Source organism: Falco peregrinus, chromosome 3, assembly GCF_023634155.1.
Source record: "Falco peregrinus isolate bFalPer1 chromosome 3, bFalPer1.pri, whole genome shotgun sequence".
Classification (NCBI taxonomy): domain Eukaryota; kingdom Metazoa; phylum Chordata; class Aves; order Falconiformes; family Falconidae; genus Falco; species Falco peregrinus.
The window spans coordinates 94418683-94439522 of record NC_073723.1 but is presented as its reverse complement, the minus strand read 5'-3'; the positions used below and the strand labels follow the sequence as shown (position 1 = coordinate 94439522).

General features: G+C 43.2%; 1 protein-coding gene across 3 annotated transcripts in view; it reads left to right on the top strand.

Moving 5' to 3' along the window:
• F13A1 (coagulation factor XIII A chain) overlaps window positions 1-16370 on the top strand; it is a 63423-nt gene extending 47053 nt beyond the window's left edge. For all 3 annotated transcript variants that reach the window (XM_055800039.1, XM_055800040.1, XM_055800038.1), the window contains 6 exons: window positions 747-835; window positions 1811-1964; window positions 2544-2831; window positions 6889-7049; window positions 10059-10195; window positions 14154-16370. In XM_055800039.1, coding sequence (XP_055656014.1) covers window positions 747-835; window positions 1811-1964; window positions 2544-2831; window positions 6889-7049; window positions 10059-10195; window positions 14154-14298 — 974 coding nt within the window. In that variant the 3' untranslated portion in view covers window positions 14299-16370. The remainder of the gene's footprint in view (window positions 1-746; window positions 836-1810; window positions 1965-2543; window positions 2832-6888; window positions 7050-10058; window positions 10196-14153) is intronic.
• The last annotated feature ends 4470 nt before the right edge of the window (window positions 16371-20840 follow it).

Here is a 20840-nt window from a genome sequence, read left to right as displayed (position 1 = left end):
ATGATAGCTGAGCCAGTGGCACCATATGGCCAGTGACAACTTCTTGCAACAGCGACACTCACCTGTGCTCAGGGCCTTCTGATTTGTTTGGAGCTCTAAAATAAATCTGTCCTTATTATAACACTGCTCATGTTGCATATGCACAAAATACTGCTTGAGAAGGGCCCTGCTTCGTACAGAAGAGATGTGGTCTTGTTGCCAAAAGATGGCTTCTAAAATTTTAAAGAACCTGTACAGGAACCTAATCAAATTAATTTTCTTTCATTTTATGTCCGCATAAATGTCTTATTTTATGTCTTACTAAACTTCCTGAGCAGGCTGTAGGCAGGAGACAAAAAGTGAAAAGCCACTGCTATTTCTTCCCAGTCCTTAATTTCCCAGTTCTTAAAAGACATTCTTAGCAAATTTGCAGTGAGATCTTTCTCAGGCTGTGGTATAACTGAGCTCTCTCAAAATTATCTGCTTTAACCAAAACCAGATGTAACTACATTCCAAGCACTTCAGGTTTACAGTGGACTTTACGGTGCCATTAAGGTACCAAACCATTAGGTTATTTCAGACTTGAGTCTGTTGTTTAGAGGGCTGGTAACAGAAATCAAGCTTTTCACTGCTTGGTTAGGAGTCCCTGTCAACTATTAAAAAGAGTTCACCAAACCCCAAGAATTCTTTTTCTTCAAGAAAAGGTAAGATTGTGACATGGGGTTTAGTTAATTTAATCTCTCACTTTATCTCTCTTCTCCCCATAGGTATGTACAGGTGTGGACCAGCCTCAGTTCAAGCCATTAAACATGGTCACGTTTGCTTCCAATTTGACGCTCCTTTTGTCTATGCTGAGGTACATACCTGAAAATTTTTAGTGCATTGAGTGATACCAGTTGGACCATAGGTGAGACAGAAGATAGGGCCCAACTGCAATTTATGCATTGAGAAGTTATTTCATGTATACCCCACATCAAAGAAAAATCTCATCATTATATTTTGACATGTGGGTCAGTAGGGGTAATATGGCTCTAATGAATGACAAAGATTTCTCTAATCTCTGTTCACCGATGTAATAAGCAGAAAAAGCTACTGTGGCTCCAATGAAACTTCAGGCTGTGGTCATTTATCCTTCCCAGATTCCAGCTATGCTGGCAAATGAGTCACTAGCTCTAGCTGCTCATCTTCATCCCTCATTAGCTGTTTTGTCCTTCTCAGGCTTGCCGGCACAGCTGCTTATGTTAAGGCTCCCTTGCTTATTTCAGTCAAAATGGGTGCAGTGATTTTGAAGAAGTCTTTGCTCACCACGTTCCTTTTGGCTGCAGTGGGTCAAGGAGAGCTCACATGGGTGTTTTGATTGGCAGATCTGAGAGAGAAATATCTCCATGAGGAGCGAGAGGGCTTGGTCTCGAGTTTTAACCTCTTGCACCACCAGAACTGCTGTGCCCAGAATTGCAACAGCTGTAGAGGAAGTCTGTAATTGAATTGCATATAGCTTAGGACAGAGAGAATAAAGATATTTTATCTGTGAAGCATTCCCCCCTCTACAATGTAAAGCTTTTTGGTGCGAGGAATGTGTAATCGTGCTCCCCAAGTCTGAACAGTATCTCTGTAGCCTACTTAGGTTTACACTGTCTGTTGTCCTGGAGCTGCTGATAGTAAAATGCATCCAGTCATTATTGTAGCACATGACTAATTTTAAACATGGGACTTCAATGTGAATAATTAATGGGTCTTTGTGTCAATGTGTCTTTGTTTTGAGGGGAGACAGGCTGGTTTCCTTTCCTCTCTACTTCCACGTACCTTGATCCTTTTTCATTTGATTTTACAGGTGAATAGTGATATTGTTTACTCAAGAAGGGAGAAAAATGGAATCCAAGTGATAGAAAAAATTGACACGACCCATATTGGGCAGTTGATTGTGACCAAGGAAGTTGGAGGTGATGGAATGATGGAGATTACTGAGGAGTACAAGTTCCAAGAAGGTAACCTGAAATGGGCTGGGACCATACCGATGTAAATTTACCTCAGTCAGATCTTGTATGGTGAATTTACAAACTGCTGGCACTGACACGGAGTCATGAAAAGATGCCAAGGTGCCCTCTGGAACTCTTCATTTGTCTGCAACTCCATCACAGCAACACTGCAGATGCCTTGATGAGAGCACAAGCTTTGCTACTTAGAAACGCTTTGGACTGAGTAAGCTATAGTGAAAACAAAGGGTAGTCATGGAGTAACTTGAAGCATTCAAAACAGCTCAAGGCTCTCTGTACAGCTGTTTAGACATTTCTTACTCAGGCCAGATGTTTGTACAGAGTAAATCAGCGTGGCTCCATTAATATCAATTAAGCTACATCAGTTTATCTGATATGGCTTGAACCCTTAACACCAGCTTACTTGGAAGCTGTGAAGTTCTAATATTAACTTTACCACAGGAAGGTTCACCGTCCTCATCCACTCATTTCAGCTACCATAAACTGTGGCAGGTGCCCCCTTGTGATCGGTGAGTGGGCTAATGCAGTACTCCTGTTTCTTTTCTAAATTTGATTTTCATTCATTTCTAGGCTCAGAGGAGGAGAGACTGGCTCTTGAGACTGCTGTGATGTATGGCATTAAAAAGCAAGCTACCCAAGATACCACGTATCAGCCACAAACGGATGTGGACATGGAATTCCAAGTGCAAAAGGCAATCCTTGGCAGTGACTTTAAAGTCACTATAATATTCAGGAACAAAAGTCGCAACCAGTACACTGCTACTACCTACCTTTCAGGCAACATAGTGTTTTATACAGGAGTCACAAAAAATGAATTCAAGAAATACTCCTTCAGTGCAAAACTGGAGCCCTCTTCATGTAAGGCTTGCATCGTTGTTTTGAAACAGGCTAGCTTTTTTTCTCTGTATCATTAACTGTAACCAATGTCTCTGCCCGTGGGTAAAGGCAATTCTAGTAGCTAGGTGTAGGATGCTCCAGGGTATCAGGAGGCTCCAGTCCCAAATCTGGCCCTGCTACCAGCGTCATTTAGAGCTGAGACTGTTTTCTTCAGACAGTTGCTCCCTGCATAATGCTCTGTTACCTGAGCTACATTTCTGGAAACTAATTTTTTCTTATTTAGTACGAAAGAAAGCAAAGGAGTGCAAGATTTTTCATACCTTTAGTCTCCTGGTAAGTGAGTTAATCTCAGTAAGTGAAGGAAAAGTTCTGGTTGCCCAGGGTGTCATTTATGGGGACAGAAAGGTGAATATCTTGTCTTACCTGATAGAAGATAACAAGCTCTGAGTGGGTTCAAGTGCACATCTGGCTTTGGAAGGCTGGGTGGTTCAGGTTTTCATACTTAGAGTGATCTAAAAAGTTTATGTGTAACTAAAATGTACCACTATAGAGCAGGGGTATTTTTCAGCTGGGCAGGTGCCCCAGCTGTGGATTATCTTTACAGATGCAGCTTCTGCTTTTCCTAGTGCCCTCTGGACTGCGGTGGAGAGATCCTGCCTCCCTCTTGTCACGAGAAAAGCCATTCCTGGCAGCCTAGCTCATGCGGCTGAGGGCAGGGTTTTGCACTGCTCAGAGTAGGGAGGGACATTATCCTTTTTTATTTTGGACATAACCGATTTTCTGGCAGCCTTGGCAGCCCCATTCAGAGAACAGTCAGCAAGTGCTGAGGACCTGCTGTGCTCCAAAGTGCAATGGAACAGGCTGACAGTAGATCCCTGGCTTCTCCAGCGACAAGCAACTGCCAATCACTTGTTCCCCTGACAGGCCCGTGCTCTTGGGTCAGTGTCTCCAGCTCAGCAAAAGTCATGAGAACATGCTCTTATGGAGGTTGTCAGAGGATCCTCCACTTAAGTTCCCCTATGGAGAGAGTCAGGAGCAACGATTTTGCCTTCTTGATGCTGCTGCTGGGCAAACACAATCTCTGCTGGGCGCAGTGGGAGTGGCAGGATTTTGGGAGGCCAAAGGATGGGCCTCCTGATCTGGATCTGATGCTGGATCACAGCAAACCTGGCTGTCTTCTGAGCTTTCTCATCGGTCTTGTCTAACTCATCTCCGCTCAAGAGACACTGTGAGCCCTCTTTTCTCAAAGAGGATGGGTTTTGTCTCGGTGAAAAGCCTCCACAGAACCACAGTTCCTGCCGTGCTATGAAAAAAAACCCTCTGCTTTCATCCTTACTTTGAGCATCATCTAAAACTGCACAATTTTATTTGGAGCTGATTAATCTCCATAAAGTAGGAGTCCACTTATAGGGATCTACCAGTGAAGATTAATAGAAATTCTACCTCCATTTTATAACAAAGCCCTGACAGCTGCTTGCTGGTTCTTTCTAACTCCCCGACTCATTTGCAGGGGGTCTGGAAATGGGCACTGGGTTGTTCTAACACAGCCTACCAAAACACAGTGTGGGGGTTTATAGTGGCTTGCATCAGTTACTAAATATTTTACCTGAAATACTGCAAAACTTTCAGAGACTTGGCTAGGTACAGCAAAAAAAAATCTGTTCCAATTGCTTAATCTAAATTCTGTGCCACTTCTTTGACAGGGAAAATTTAGTCATCTTGTAGAAGATGTGCAAATACCTACTATGCTTTCTGGCTGTGATTTGTGCTTGGATCCAGGGCTTATGCCTGCTCTTGCATTAAAGGTCTGTGTAAGGTATTATTACCTAAAACACAGCTTCTTCAGTTTTGAGGCTCATCTAGCTCCTCTGTGCAAGAAATGAAATGAATAGATGTTTAAGGATCACTGAGCCTCAAAATCTTTTTCTTTTTTTTTTTAAAGTAAATGGTTTGTAAAAAGCTCATTGAAACCATGCTGGAAACTCTGAATTGACTGTTGGTGGGTGAACACAGACTAGAGAGAAGTACTTGAGAGAAGAGAATATGATTTTTTTTGGATTGTCCCCATCATTGCTTCTGAGCAAGGAGACATGTTTTAAGGTATTCCCACCTTTCAAGGTGGAAATTAGCTTATATCTGAGCTACAGTCGTCTGCTTGTGGAGCACTTTGTCCTGCAAATACCCCTCACAGGTTCCATCGTCTCTCAAGGTGATACATAAAACTTGAGCATGAATTCTTTCCCCTTTGCCTTGGAAAGGAGCAGGCATGCGATCAGGAACGGTGCCTGAGCAGATGGGCAGTGTGAAGGGAGGCAATGTGATCATTTGCAACTGTGTGAGAATACTCTGTCAGGGGTGTGAGGGAGGTTACCTGCCGAGGCTCTCAAGCAGTTTGTAGGCTTCATTCATGGCAAGAACTGTGTGTCTATATATAGAAGTAACAAAAAATTATAACACAGGAAAGTTGTATCAAAGGTGTTCTTCCAGCCCATGCTACTGAAAGAATGAAGCAAACGAAGTTTTCCAACAGGAAGTGAATGCACGATTTTCAGAATAATGATTAAAGGAATTGTGTGGGTTGAAAACATCTTTGAGGATTTGAATAGCTTAAACCTTGCAGTGCCTTCAAAGGTGCTCTCACATCTACTCAGTTATATTTAGTTTTCTCTGTTTTTCTGAAAGGCTGTAGGGCAGCTCAGCGTGTCTCCCTTGGCTTTCCCAGGTGCAGTAAGTGGTACTGGCAACTTACCAGCACAGCCAGTGCTAAGGAAATAGAATTCTATTAATCTGGGGTTTTTTCCTGTGGTGATTAAATTTAAACAGAAAAGTTTATCTTTCCTTCCACTGTGAAGTACATTTCTCTTGGATTGTAACTATTTTATTTATTTACTTCACACAAATGAGAAATACCTTGCCTGATTTATAATTTACAGTTTGGGGCATTATGGGAAATTCTTTCACAAAAAATACAGAGTGAGAGGGAGGGAGGGTGAGCACATCAAGTAAATTTAAGGCTGGCCTGGCAAATCCAGGTCAGGTGGTCACCAAGGGAATAGCTTTGAAACCAAATCAAGGAGCTGGTTTTGATGTGAGCGGATCAAAAGAGTGAAAAGGGGTGAATGTCATTTACCCAATTGAGTTCAATTATCTCTGTGTGTACAGTCTATGTCACAAATACAGTACAAATAATGGATAACAGTAATAATCACAGTTAACAGATGGGAGATCTTGATATGTTTACTAGGGTTATAATAAATGTTTATAGAGGTAAGAGCTGCAGGGCTATATATTCTGCCTGGTCACTTAGCAGGTCTGCTTCTCTGCATCACATTCTCACACCATTGTTAGCCTGGGAATTGCAGTTCAATATGGTTAAAATTAATGATTCCCTGCATCTCAACCATCTAGCCTAGGGGGACTTGTTCCTTTCAATAATTATTGTCAGGGAGCACGTGAAAGCTCTCCGGAGGGCACGCTTGCAACAGAAGGACCTTCTTGCTAAAATTTGCAGGCATATCCAGCATAGGACAAAGGCAGATATCCAGACGTGCCATGGAGGGCAGGTGATCTCCCAGGTAGCCTGCATGGGCTCACACCCCACAGTGGCTGCTCTGGTGGCATCCCTGACATCATCCCTCTGCCAGGAAGAGAAGCAGAGAAAGCACAGGAATAAAGTGAAAGAGCAGATGTTTATAGAGGTGACACTCAAAATTGGTTGGGAACTTCGTGCCCAGTAGCTATTTATTGCCGGTCTTGCTTCTCACTTATTTTGTGGTAGTGCCTAGAAGCCTTCAACAGTGACCTGGGCTCATGCTGAGGGGCACTGGGAGAGGCTGTGCACAAACCCAGCCCTTGCGCCAGGGAGCTCACAGCCTAAATGGAAAGAGGGCAAGACAGGAGGGAGAATGGTGAGGTAAAGAAATTTAGATAGTTTGGGCAAAAAAATCAAAGCCATTCTTTGGTTTTGGGCCACCTTTTCACTAAGACACTCGTGTAACTGGCACTGGCCAGGATGGGGGGAGCATTTAGCCATTAGATTGCTTCAGATCTCTTTTTTCTTTCCTGTTTTCCCCCTCAGCTAGCGCTTTTGATGTTGTGATCAAATCGAGTGAATACCTGAGTGACTTGCTGGACCAAGCCTCCTTTCATTTCTTTGTGACGGCACGGATCAATGAAACAGGGAAGATTCTGGCCATGCAGAAGGCGACAGTCCTGGAAATTCCCACCCTGCGGATCAAGGTAGCTCGGTAGCTCAAGACTGTGATGGAGGGGCATGACTACCATGCTGCACGCGGGCTGTTCGGTGCAAGGCTGTCATGTTGGCTTCTGGGATGGAGGGGTGTATGTGTGTGCGCACATTCTACCACGGGCCTTGTAAAGCAGCAGCTGGCTGGAGTGTATGGGGATGTATAGGTATCTTCTATATTGTACCGAGTATCCCTACATTGCAGTCTGAGGCTGCTAGCATCACTGGTAGTAAAGAGCTGAAGTGGCTTCAATGGAGGAAGGAGGGGGAATGATCTGAGAAAGCTGGAGAAACTCAAAGGGTAAGAGAGATTACTCATTCGAGTCACTGAAGTCTACAACTATTTCAGAAGTCCGTTATATTTAAAGCAACACAGCACAGAAGCCTCTTGCTGAAGAACGAAGGGCACTTCTATTGAGGCAAATTTGTTTGGAAAGCTCCTGCAGGTGTTGTGGAAAGTTTCTCCAGACTCAATGGGCAGCACTGATTTGGGACAATGCTTTCAGAATTTCAGTGCTTTGCTGCCACTCTGTGAATATATGGTCAGTGGAGTTCCTTGAACGTTCAAGAATTTCTACCACAGTGATGGCATGGTACCTATGAAAATGTAGAAGTGTAATGTTTGTGACAGGAAAAGGACCCTATGTTGTATGGCAAAGGCAGGGCTGAGATTTAAAGTTCTCAACTGATAACTGGGTTTCCAAATAAATTGCCTCATTTTCAGAAGTGCTCAGCCTTCATCTGCCTTGAACGATGTTATTTGGATCTACTTTTTTCCTAATGCTAAAAAAAAGCCATCAGAACAACTGTTCAGGAAGCTTTATATCTAACAAATGCTGCTTCCTAAAATTCAAGACCTTCAAAGAAATCGAAGTCTATAGAACTTTTTCTTCCTGTATATTTATTTGAACCAGTGTTCAGGTTTCCATACAATAATTTATGTTGTAACTGCAGCCTTCTGCAGAAAAAGCTTTTTAAAAAGCATAGATCAAAACTACAGTGAAGTTTGCAAAAAAATCCACTCAATTTCATGGTCTGCGAAAATGTCACAATGATCTGATCGGATTATTGGTATTTTCAAACTAAAGGGGTTTTGTTTATTGAGCATTCTAGAGAGGAGGTAAGCAAGACAGATAAACTCTGCTTCAAATCTCTGTCTTCAGTAACCGAATGTTTAAAGTGGAAAGTTCTTTCAATTCAATACTTAACAGAACATCTTGTACAGCATCCCCAATTTCAGCTTCAAAATAGTTTATCCTCCCTGCTGTTATGAAGAAAGGATGTTTAGTATATAAGATAGGTTGCTGTCCAATAACCATGTTTTCTACTAAAACTGAGTTTGTCTCTTCTTTCTGATGTGTGAAGATACTATGAAATTTTAATAGCTGGATTTTTTTAAGTGTATGCATGCATGTGTATATACCTATGTATTTATACAGGAAACTTTGCTTTATGTTTTTTTTAAGAAATCTGAGGAAACATATCTCCCTAGTTTTCTTGCCACATTTCTTCACTGAGTGTGGCTGGCAGATGAGTTCTTAATGTGAGAGTAAGAGAGAAGAATGAAAAAAAACTATTTCCCCTCGTCTTCGGATACACCTTTGATCTTTCTCTGTTGGTCTAAGGGGATCGGCAGAATTAACAGCTGAGGAAATTACACTATATTGTAATTTAGCTTGACACCAGGTTACAAAAACAAGCTCAGCAAATTCTTATCATGGTCTCAGTTGGCATGTGTGGGAGTTCAGGATGATTTTGAATCCTCCCATGTAACCATGATCTTAAATGGGCAATGGAAGTAAGGAAGACATAAGACCTCTAATTGGGCTAAGACTTCTGAAAATGCCACTGGTGCCTTTTTGCAAATTCAGGTGGTCAAACACTGTTGAGAGCTTAGCTGTGAGTATCTCATCCTTTATTACAGGCAGTGTGTTGGTATTTGGTGCAGAGTGATCCCTTAGACCAGAGTCTTTCCAACTTTTTGCAGCTGTCATACTCCTTAAAAATTTGCAGCAGGGCTTGCAGAATACTTTAAATTTGTTGACAACATACTTGTTTTTCTTAGTTACCTTTCTCAAGGCCCTTTAAAGTAGTTCATAGGCTAGCTGGGATCTGCCAGCCATAAGTTAAAAACTCTTGCCTTAGCCTTTTATATTCTGTGAGAAATGCTGTGTTTCTAGCGGGGAAAAAATAACCCAAATCCTCATGCATGTAGTCTTTCTTTAAAAACACGTCCATGTGGAGGTGTTTTCCAGGCAGCTCTGCTACTGGCACTGATCTGAAGGGACAGGCAGATCCCTTCAGCTGCGTACTGGAATACATGTGGAAGTCAATGTGATCACTGTTGATTAGTCTCACAGTTTAATATTTTCCAGTGCAAAATGTATTGGGTTTTGGCTGTCTTAAGACTTTCAGAGACAACTGGCTCTCAAGTCTACGTGGAGCACATGTGCAGTGTTGGAAACTCTTCAGAGCACAAGAGGCAGTTGCAAGGCAGGGGGAAGACGGACACAGCACTTTTGTGGGGTGCAAGCAATATGACCCAGTGTTTCTAATTTAGGGTATTCAGACCTGCCCTTCTCCTCTGGAGCTTATGTCCTGAGTTGATGCCTTGCACTTCAGTGCTGGTGAGGAGCCTGGGGAGAGGGGCAGGATCTGGGAGAGAGGCCCCCTCGGCTGGATTGGCCCTCAGCTGGACACTCAGCTCCAGGGCTGTGCATGTAGATGTCTAGTTTTTCTATGGAAATGAGGGCCTGCCTCTCGACCTGTTGTGTGGCTTGAGGAAAAATTGCAATGGGCAGAAAAATCTGCAGTGGTACCTACGGGCCCATCCAACAATTTTCTTCTGTCTAGGCTTTATCTGCCTCATGCAGTTTTGCTGTGTGCTCCGTTCCCCCTCCTCTCCTTCCTTGCAAGTCATGCATATTTAACCCTACAGAATTCACCATGGGGCTTTTTATTATTATCAGCTTGTGGAGTGCTGTCCTGTCCTTGTCTTGCAGACCCAAGGTGAGCTGGTAGCTGGTAAAGAAATGTCTGTGACTGTAGAATTCACCAATCCTCTGAAACAAATCCTGGAGAACGTCACTCTCCGCCTCGAGGGACCTGGCATACTGAGAACGATGAAAAAGGAGTTCAGGTAGGGAAGAAAGCACAACTAGCTGGGAGCTCATCCCCGCTTGCTCACAGGAGAAAGCTCACACAAGACACTTAACTAAATGCTGCACTGAGTAATTCAATTCAGACACTCTCTCCTTACTTTACAATTCAATACACAGGGGAGCTATAGGTCTCAGTACTCAGAAGAAGTCAGGCTGTCCAGAGAGACTGTGAGAGCATTTCATCTGTTCAGTACCAGTGCTGGAGGAAGGAGTAGTGGTGATGGGTAGTTGCTAATGCAGCCTGAGTTTACTTTTTCACTGTATTATGTTATTTTTAGTGCTTGACAATAGCACCTATGAGCCGCTATCACGGAAAGAAAGATTTATCCTACATGTGAAAAGTTTGTCACCACTCAGTATCTGCAAATCAAGTCCTGTGCTATTTTTCAAAAAGAGCTTTTCTCCACTCATGTTAATTGTGGTTATACAAGATGTTCAGGTACCTCAGATGATCTTTGCAAGCTTCTGCCAATACACAAAATGTGTGTTGGATGCAGCAGAGCCCGCTGGGATGGGTGCAGCATGTGTGCGAGCACACAGCTGCCCCACGGTAGCACCACTGCACAGGGCTGCCCTGGCACAGAGTGCTCCCAAGCCAGAGGACAAGGAAAGCCACCTTCATTAGACTCAGAGCTGCACCTCGTGCTGACACGGTGGTACCCACATGCTAAGCAAGTTGTTTCCTAAACCCTCTTTCCACTTGAGTTCAGTGTTATAAGCTCAGCATTAGCCAGTTCTGGGATATACAACTGAGATCCTTAGAAAATTTTGCAGCCATTGCTTAGTCTTGGGCAGCCAAAGCGGTGTTATCTATCATTACCTGAGCTGACGGTCCCCAGGTGTGTGCAAAAGGAGTTTGAAAAATTGCCTGTGCTTCAGCAGCTGCATAAATTGTCAGCATTATCTGCAGCCAGTAGGAGAGGTCTGAGCCTGATTGCACCTGGGCCAGGGATAAAAAGATCAAAACCAGTCTCCAGAGTGGAGCTAGGTAGGAAAATGACTGTGAAAGGGCATCATACCATGCTTGCTTTGTGCACGTGGTGTGTCACAGATGCTGCTGAACATGACTCAGCACAGTCTGCAGTTACAGAAGTTGCAGCAATAGCCCTGGTTGCTGCCCAGCCGTGCCAGCCTCCCCTGTTGTTCTGCATCCTTCTCATCCTAAAAGCTGCTGTGGGCTGCTTTCACCTTCAAGGATGCAGAAGTTGTCAGGTGCATCAAAGGCACAGGAGTTAGGGAGAGAAATGACTCATGGAGTAGACATCATTTCCCTTCAAGTCACAGTGTTTTCCCCTTTTCAGTAGCGCCTCTGGCATCATTTAAAATGGAAATGGATCAGCTTAGTCGTTTTAAGATTTAACTTCTCTAAGATGAATGAAGGGTGCAGGCTATACACACAGAGGACAGAAAGGGGGCAGTTGTAGTTTATTTAAATAATAATCACATTTGCCTCCATGCATTCAAAGTGATGAATGGCTCTGGTGTGGTGATGGCTCAGCATATTACACAGAACCATTCATCACTGAATTGTCGCTCAGGAAAATCAGATCAGGGTGGCTTTACTCCGTTTGCAAAGAGAATTAAACCTATCCTAGGCTTTCCCCACCCTTGCACCACTTCCCTGTCCATCAGGGACTGTCAAATATGGGATGTGGCTTTTGCACTTCTTTGTGGGGATGAGACTTTTGACCTCTCTGTATTTTTAAGGTAGCTTTTCTGTATCACTCGGGTGACTCCACAAAACAGGTATGTGTGATCCAGCTGATACAACATTATTCTGGGAATGAAGTGTCTTGGAGGCTTCAGTATTGACCATTCATGAAGAATATGTATATATATGTATATATCTTGATAGACACACATAGTGATGTTTAGCTATTAGCCTCAGACAAATGAGGAACGTGACTTGTGGAAAAGCCTTTGGCAGCAGCAAGTCCTACATGGGGAATAGTCTTTGCATGACAAATGAGAATTAACCAGGCAGTGATGGATTGTGTTAAAAGGATTTTAGCCAAGCATGCATTCACACTAGCAGGTAAGTAACTTTGGGTGTTTCTACATGTCAAAGCTCAGCTAATATTAGCTAATATTAGCATTCAAGAAGCAAGTCGTTTTGGAGGTAGGGCAGTAAAGAAACAGGAAAAGGTGGATTTGCTTTCCCAGCACGGCTGTTGTCTTCCTGCAGATACACACACATATATAAATATATGCATCTATTTTATGCAGAGATGATAGCACTGTAAATCAGAGGTGGTAGCGCTACCCTTTCTCACTGGGGTGCTGTGGAGATGTGGTCTGGAGACCTTCAAGCCCTCATCCTTAGAGAATCTGGCCCCCGAGTGTTCAAGAAAGCAGACCAAACCTTGCTGCACAGCAGACTGGTATAATACCTTCTTCACTTCCCATACAGATAATCCCTTGCAGATCATTCCCATAAACTCTAAATTCAAAAAGGTATTTAACCTTGTATAGCAATTGAAGTCATTGCTTTATCGTGCTGCCATTATAGAGGGCATTTCATGGAGCCAGCAGGCCAGCTGAGGGGAACAGAATATCTCTCATAAAGAACAAAGATAAAAAGGGAGAACACTTGCCAGAAGCTGTCTGCACATGCTCACACCAAAAATATGATCTTCCTCTGCTTTTTCTTTTCTAAAATTGGGTACATGCCCCAGGGTACTTATGACTGTATATGAAAAATGCAATGCAGTGCCATACCTAAGCTAGCCTCTAAAGAGCTAGAATACCGCTCATTTCAGAAGGGACAGGCTTGCACTGAAACAAATATTCAGGTGGGAGGATCCCAGGCTAGTTCATTTTGAGCTAGTTAAGGTTGCTTGTTTTGTGGCAACTTGTGTTAAACCTGGGCAGTGATTTCTGCCCTGACCCTGGCATAGGACATGGTGTCTGAGGGCCAAATTCTACCTGATGAGAATTTGAAACAGTGGCTAAAGTTTAGGCTTACTTTATTCTCACTTTATTCAGTTGTTTGCAGAATCCCATAACCATATGAGATAAGAACACTGGCTAAATTTGTAACCCTCTTACTTAATGCGGAAGAAAAGAACAGTAATTTTTATAAATAGCTCCCTATTATGCCACCTTCTTCATTGGTTCCTTTGCAGCAACTGTATCCTGACATCCCCCAAACGTAATCAATCACTCAATATCATCCTTCAAAACCTGCACACAGAACATAGTGAAAGCACCAAGGAAGCACAGAAACCCAATACCTGAGGCTCTTCATGCATCTTAATTGTAGCAAAAACTGAAAATCAAGAGCAGCACAAAATAAAGTTGTGTTATAATATGAGTTATCAAATCATACATAATGCAAAAGAGTAACTGCTAACAGCAGGACTCCCAAGAACACTTTGACTTATTTGTATGGACATGAAGAAGTCATCTGAAGTGGCTAGTGAGGAGATCTGCTGACGTTACAACTGTGGCAGGGTGGTTCAGGCTAGGAGCTAGTGGAGGGACTCAGCATCTCATCAGCGCTGCGTTGGGTTTGCATGCCAGTGCCCTGGACACTTCATAACAAGGACTTATTTAAACATTTACGGAATCATCAACAGGCTATAGGCTATAATAAACAGGAAAAATCTAATTATAAAGTAGAAAAAATATGTGAGCTGCAAAGAAGATAATTCTGAAAGTGATTGTGAGAGGAAGTGACAGGAGGCAGAGGAAAATGGATTCATTTTGGAAATTTAAAATTAGCCTGGAGGAAAGGCTAGAAAAGGCTTTGACAGAGTCAGTTCTGAGAGGAATAGAAGGTGGAGGGAATAATTTATAGGATGCTTATAAGAATGAGTGAAACATAAAAAATTTGAGACATGTTATACTGCCAGCCCTCAGTTTTTCCAGTTGTGGGTCAGTTTGAGAGCACTGGCTGACTGATCACAATATTGTTACTTTCCTTTTTCCCTACAGGAAAATCCCAATGAACTCTACCTTGATCTGGGATGTAAAATGCATCCCAAAGAAACCAGGATTACGAAAGCTGATTGCAAGCCTAAATTGTGATGCTTTGAGGCATGTGTATGGTGAGCTGAATGTTCAGATTCAGAAGCCGTGAACCAAGGTGCCTGCCTTCATCTCTCATTTAGTCATATTTCAAAGTATCATGTTGATGGGGGGTACAGGGGAAGAGGTAGAAATCTGTTTATTGTTATTTTAGTCATCCTTGTGCTGAACATTACTTAATAAAGAAAACTAATTGGTAGGACTGGAAAAAGCACCTGGGCAGTGAATGATTTAAAATTAGATACATGCAATTAAAGGCAATTCTAGACCATATTATTCCTATAGTTCACTTGTATTTATGGCCTTTTACATTATGCTGCAAGGGAATCTGAAAAGCTCCATTCACCAAAGTAGCCTGAACTTTAGTTTTAATTAAGGCCTGATATTTCACTGAAAAGGAAAAAAAGAAGAACCCAGTGTTATAAATTCTTAGATAGAATTACACACCCTATGGTAGCTCATTCAGGGTGCAATAAAAACAGGTATTTCTAGCTAAAGGGACTGCTTTATCTTACAATGTTACAGTTTTCCAGTTCATGGAGAGCTTACTTTGCTGCAAGCGTCTCTCAGGATGTGTTATCTCCAAAATACTCCCAGCTCCTTGTTTCCTCTTGTGGCTTCCCTATGCTTTTCCCCCTACTCTTTCACATGCACAGACACCCACACATACTCTCTGCTGTATTTCACGCCCTCATCCCACCCCATATGCTGTCGATATGTTGTCCTCCTTTGCTTGATGAAAATCCAGAGTTTTCCATGCCCCTGCTCAGAGTTCATGACACCAAGCTTGCATTTCCTGATCACATCTCTTGTGTATGGTGTGTTCTCCCTTCATCCTCTTCTGCCTTTTCTTCTCTCCTGAACCCACCCTGTAGCCCCACTTCCCCACACATGTGTGTCTCGGGGGGTTCGCTGCCCCAGAGCAGTCCAGGCTCTGCCAGCTGGTAAATGAGGTGAAAGAGAGAGGAATGGAGGGGGCAGCCTGAGGGTCTTCCCCTGCCAGCCCCCCAAGCCTAGCAAATATCCTGCACTGGAGCTGCGGGTGAGTTTGGATTAAACCATGCCAGAAAGTTCCCAGGAATCACGGCTACTGCAGAATGAAGTCCTGTTACATGAGCAACCCCAGGAATATGCAAGGACAGAAGTTCAGCTGGAAAAGGAATAAACATGTATCCTGAGAGTCAGAAACTCCACAAGCTGGGTCTCTTCTTGCCTGTCTCACAGCATATTCCTCTGTGAGATGCAGTGGGGCTTCCCAAGGCATCTCTCCTCCCCTGAGGACCTTCTGGCCCAGAAGCTGCTCTGAATCTGTGGTTTCCATTAGTCTTCTGTGCTGGGTAGTGCTCCATCATAAGCCGTGTACCCCATTGTGCTAGGGCAGCAGCAGAGGCAGGGGTGTGCGTTCATCTCTCATCTCCCCTGAAATCCTTCTCTGGATCTTTTTCCACAAGCTGCAGCAACTCCTCTCCACGGGCTGCAGTGTGTAAGAGCATGTCCCATACTAACAGCACAGGTGAACCAACTGAGCTTCCAAAGAAGTTAAAAGGAGCCTCATGCTCATTAAACGCTGTGGCTTTATGGTACTGTATGGCCCTGTCATTTTGTGGTCTCATTAGTGAGAAAGCAAGGGACGTGTCTTGCCTTCTGCTCCTCTCCTTGCCATGCATTGCCTCCTGCAAAACCTGTGACCAGCTGTTAAAAATAAGCAAGTCCTGGGAGGGGAGAAATGCAGGCTGCTCTTTTGCTAAAGTATGTTGAACTAAGCAAAGATTCATTGCACCTCATTTGCTCAGTGAGTACCCCTGGATCCAAGAACACCAGGCTTTTGGGTGCTTTCGCTTCAGGCATGGGCACACACTCAGTTCCTACAGCCTGAGTGACCACATCAGAAACTCTGCAATGTCAAAGTCGCCACTATAAGTCCTCCAGGGTACAAGGGACTGAACAGCATGTGGTAAATGCAAGGTGACAATCTCTGTTAAGTAATTAAGCAGTCCTACCAGAGTCTACATCTTCTAATAAAATTATCCATTTTTTGCTTTTGCATATAAACCTTCTTTCCATTGCAGACTTTTTTATAACTACACTGTAATAAGAATTTAAAATAAAGCATGTGTGATTGCACTTGTGTCTTGTGTTCTGCATTTTGATCAATCACTTCTTCTACATAGTAGCACTATAGACACCCCTTGCTGCATCTTAATTGTAAAAGTTTAAAAATTTGCTTCTGAGCCATGTTAATAAAGGTGTCTTTTTTTTTTTTTTTTTTTTTGGTGCTAAAGAGAAAACCCTATCTTTATTCAAATGAGCAAAACAAAAAATAAAACGAACAAACAAGTAGGCTCAGTTTAACTATTTGCCTTTGTTTTCCCTTCTGTTTTAACAATTGACTACATAAGGTGACAATTTCCAGATCATATGTGCCACAGTGCCAGCAAAAAGAATCCCCAGATTCCCCTGGAAATTGCTCCAACATGTCAGAGCCCATTAAGTGGCCAGTATACTCCTAATTAAACCTTACCTACATCCCATTTGTGCTTCTCTCAGCTAAATATTTCAAGCCATTTTACTAACAGTAGTTAAGCTGAACGATGTTCACCAGGAGACAGTAAGTATTTTTATTGATAGTTTATAGAGGGATATATTGAAGCAAAGAGAAGTGATGACTGGGAATAGAGGCCAGGGATGTCAACAGCCCTTGGCATCACCAGCCTGCTCACTCCATACAGAGTTTCTCACAAAAAAGTTAGGGACAAAATGAGGGTGGTCTCTAGGATTTCAGCCACTCATCACCCTGTGCATGAGCTGTTGCAGGAATCATGGGTAAAATCTGACTGAAGAAGCAGTGAGTGCTTCTTCAGTGATAGCACTATGGGTACACATAGAGAATAATTAATCGATAATAAGGTCAGATTGGCAACCCCAGATCTGGAGGATCTTTGAACTGGAAAAGAGCTGAGGGTCTCTTTTGAGTGCGGTGAACTTGTGTCCTCACGCCAACCATCACATCTCAGGGATGGACTGGGGAGGAAAAAGTTCAAAACCAAACCCCTGCCTCCACAGATCCCACACTCCAGTAGCTCGGAGAAGCCAAGTACAGACAAAAGTCTGTGTGCTCCTGAAAGCACACCTCATTTGTTACCAACTTGTATATCCAAGCTATGGGGCAGGTTGCTTCAATTCCCACCAATCTGTCACATCCAAAGTCTTGTTATGATCAAAACACACCTTACAGGCAGACCTAGGAAGAATATATTGTTAGTCTTGTTAAAAGTAGTCTAATCAAAGAATTATTATTAGCTGAGATAATCAGGATGAAATTATATTCTTGTGTTTTTATTACAATGATACTAGCACTTATATTCCAAATTATATCAGGTAAAACTGATGTAAGTAAATTTTCTAGTGTACTCCCCTTTCTCATTTTATATATGCGCCACTACACTGCCCCTCTGATGTCTTCAGTCTGGGGTGGGCGCATGTGTAACAGCAAGTCATCAGTGTCCCAGGTCCTCCACCAAGTAGAGTCAGACATTAGTGGAGAGAGTTTCTCTTCGTCCTTGCTGGGATAAGCACAATTGAAAATTTCTTCTTTCTCACCCTATGATTTATGCGAGGTCATTCTTACACGCTTACTAATATGCTCCACACCTTGTTCATTGATTCACATCTCATTGATTCATCTTCATTGGTTCACAGCTCCACAGTAGATCCAAATTCCCTGTATGTGATGCATTTTTCATGTGCTGGATACTCGTTGTTTGTTCTCCTTCATTACATCTAAAATTTGTCTTACCCACCTGCTGATGTTGCACCCTTTGATGGCCAGTGAGGAACCCCTGGTGAGCTATTGGTAGCCCGAGGCTGCCAATGTCATCCTACACCTGTACTGCCAGGGCCCCTCTTATCATCCCATGCTAATGAACCTTTATGCTGCATTTTATTTTGGGGTCATAAATAGTTCATTCTACACAGAATAACTACCTACTGTTGGTGTGTACCAGTTACAAAAAGTACATGTAACAATGAACATTTCACCATGCAACTGGATAAAGCAAAACAAAAGCTAAAGCAAAGTCAACAGCAGATATCAGGTCATTAGATAATTGCTTACAGCTAAAGAAAGCATGGGAAAAGCTTGACAGGTCCTGATGCCTGTGCTATTACCTTATCACCAAGCTCTGACCTTTCACCAGCAATGGCAGGACGTTATTTGTGGAACAAAATGAGAGAATGTGAGTAAGCATTGTTTTTTCTAATGATTGGTACTACCAGTGATAACTGGTTTGAACTGAAACTAATTAATAAATGCTCTGCCAAGTGGGTTCACCCTTTTCTCCTGCTGGGGACTTATACTGCCCTTTCCTCAGCATACTGCTTTCTTGTTTGTCCTTGTTTTCCTGGAGGAGGAGGAGGTAGAGGTTGTGGCTGCTGGTGCTCGTGCTAGCTTTTAAACTTGAGTGATGGTGCAATGGAGGAAGACAACCAGGTCAGAGGGGGTGGGAAAGTGTCTGAGCTTGTTCAAATCAAAATTAATAGCCCCATTATGAAAGAGGAAAGTCAAACTATGCTGTGAGTGTTGATGGAATGAGAGGGATTGACCTGTATATTGGAGCTGGCACAATAGCTGGTGCTGAGTAGGGATGTGATACATGCATTAGAGAAATGTGTATTGGAGTAGCACCTGTAATGGAAGACGGTGCCTGAAAGAAGCTAGAGGGTTTTGACATGCAGGTGAGAGGGATTTACTCGGTGCTTAAAGGCAAAGTTGAAAAGGCTGAGTTGAATACTGAAGAAAGAAAACAAGGGCTGCATGCTAAAGAGGGAAAACATGGCCAAAAAGATGCAAAGGGAAGATTCCTGGGGGAGGGAAGAGAAAGCTGTAAGAGAGGAAGGCCCCAAGGCTTTGTTCCCTAAATGTAGGGTATTGCAGGAGAGCCTGGCAGTGGTGGCAGAAGGCAGACCTTCTGGCCGTCACTGGAGGTGGGCTGGCAGCACAGGGAGTCACCTCGCAGGTAGGTCAGTGAGCCTGCGCTGTGGCCATGGCTAGGCTCAGGAGCAAGTTTGTCCACAAGGCTGGTGGGTCATGGGGAAAGGGAAGTCAGAAGGTGGGTGGGTGGTGGAAGCCTGGGCACAGCAAGGCAGTCAGCAGCTGCAAACCAACAGCGTGGCTGAGCGTGCACCGTGAGGGGGTCCGGGCTGGGCTTGCCATTCTCCTTAAGTCACCTGCAGCCCAGCCCAAATGCTGTTATGTTTATCTGGCATCCACAGTATTGATCTGAGAATAAAAGGAAGCCCTTGCGAATGCTCGCTCAACTCCTACTCAGGTTTTGACCAACACACAACTCGCACCTGATAAATGTTGGGAGCAGCACCATTAGGTCAAAGCCAGAGTGACACATAGGCAGGATGCGATGGATGAGGAGGGGTAGAGGTCACTATGCAGCTGTTATCACCTGCAGCTTGCTGCCTCCTGCAGCTATCATGCTTGTACAGTGATTGCATGACAGTTTCTTCAGAATCCACTAACTTATGGAAATGGTGTAGATCAGACTTCCAAGCTGGAAGTTATAAATACATTAGCTTACCTAAAAATCTTCTGAAGCTGATCCAACAGCAGCCAAACTGCTGAGGCTTTTGTGCTTCCAGGTGTGATACAGGGGACACCCACAAAGTGACAGAGAAGGAAGAATGAGCACTCAGCACTCTCACTGTTGAGTAGGTAATATTTTGCTCATAGCTGTGTGAGTTTTGAGTTACGAATTGGGGAACTTGTGAGTTAGAAACGTCATGAATTAAGTGATGAACCAGTGAATTCACACGTTAAACTAGTCTGTACAAAGGTGACTTAGACCTTGTTTGAAGTGTTTTTCTTTCCTAGTGTGTTCATAAATAAAGTTTCATTTGCAGAGTGCATTATCCTGCAAATTTGAGCAATTCGAATGCATTATGACACCCGTGATAATGAAAAGTAGTAAACATCTGGTCTAGTGAAAACTGCAGTAGCAATGAGTTGCATTGTAGCTACAGATATTTTGCTTATGCTACAGGAGCCTCCTTACTGGGCACAAATGCAGTGTAGCCTCTCTGTTTGGTAGCTTTGGCGGCTTTTTCTTTTGTGAGCTTTTGCAGCTTGGTTAGCTTTTGGCATCTACCGTATGCTTGGGCAAGGAGTTCCCCAGGTATGGTACCAACAGATATGAAGAAATGTCCCATATTTACTTTGACCCTCATTCTTCTACTGACCTCCTTTGACACCATGTATCTCAGGTACTGGAAAAATCAGGGAAAATTTCTCCCCTCTCCAACATGCAGTCTATAATTTCATAGACTTCTCTACTGTATTGCCCCCGAATCACTTCTTTGTCAGACTTTAGGAGTCCTCCATTATTCACTTTGTGCATGGAAACTGTTCTACATCTGTGATCGGTCTTGTTCCTCTCCTCTGAACTTCTCCCAATGTTTTCTCACTTTAAGTACCATTTAAAGCCAATACAGCTGTTTTAAGCACGTGTATTTTCAAAGGACACTGTTAATGAGTGAATGGCCTACCTGTGCAGGGAGAATACAGGTCTTTTGGGATCCAGGTTCATT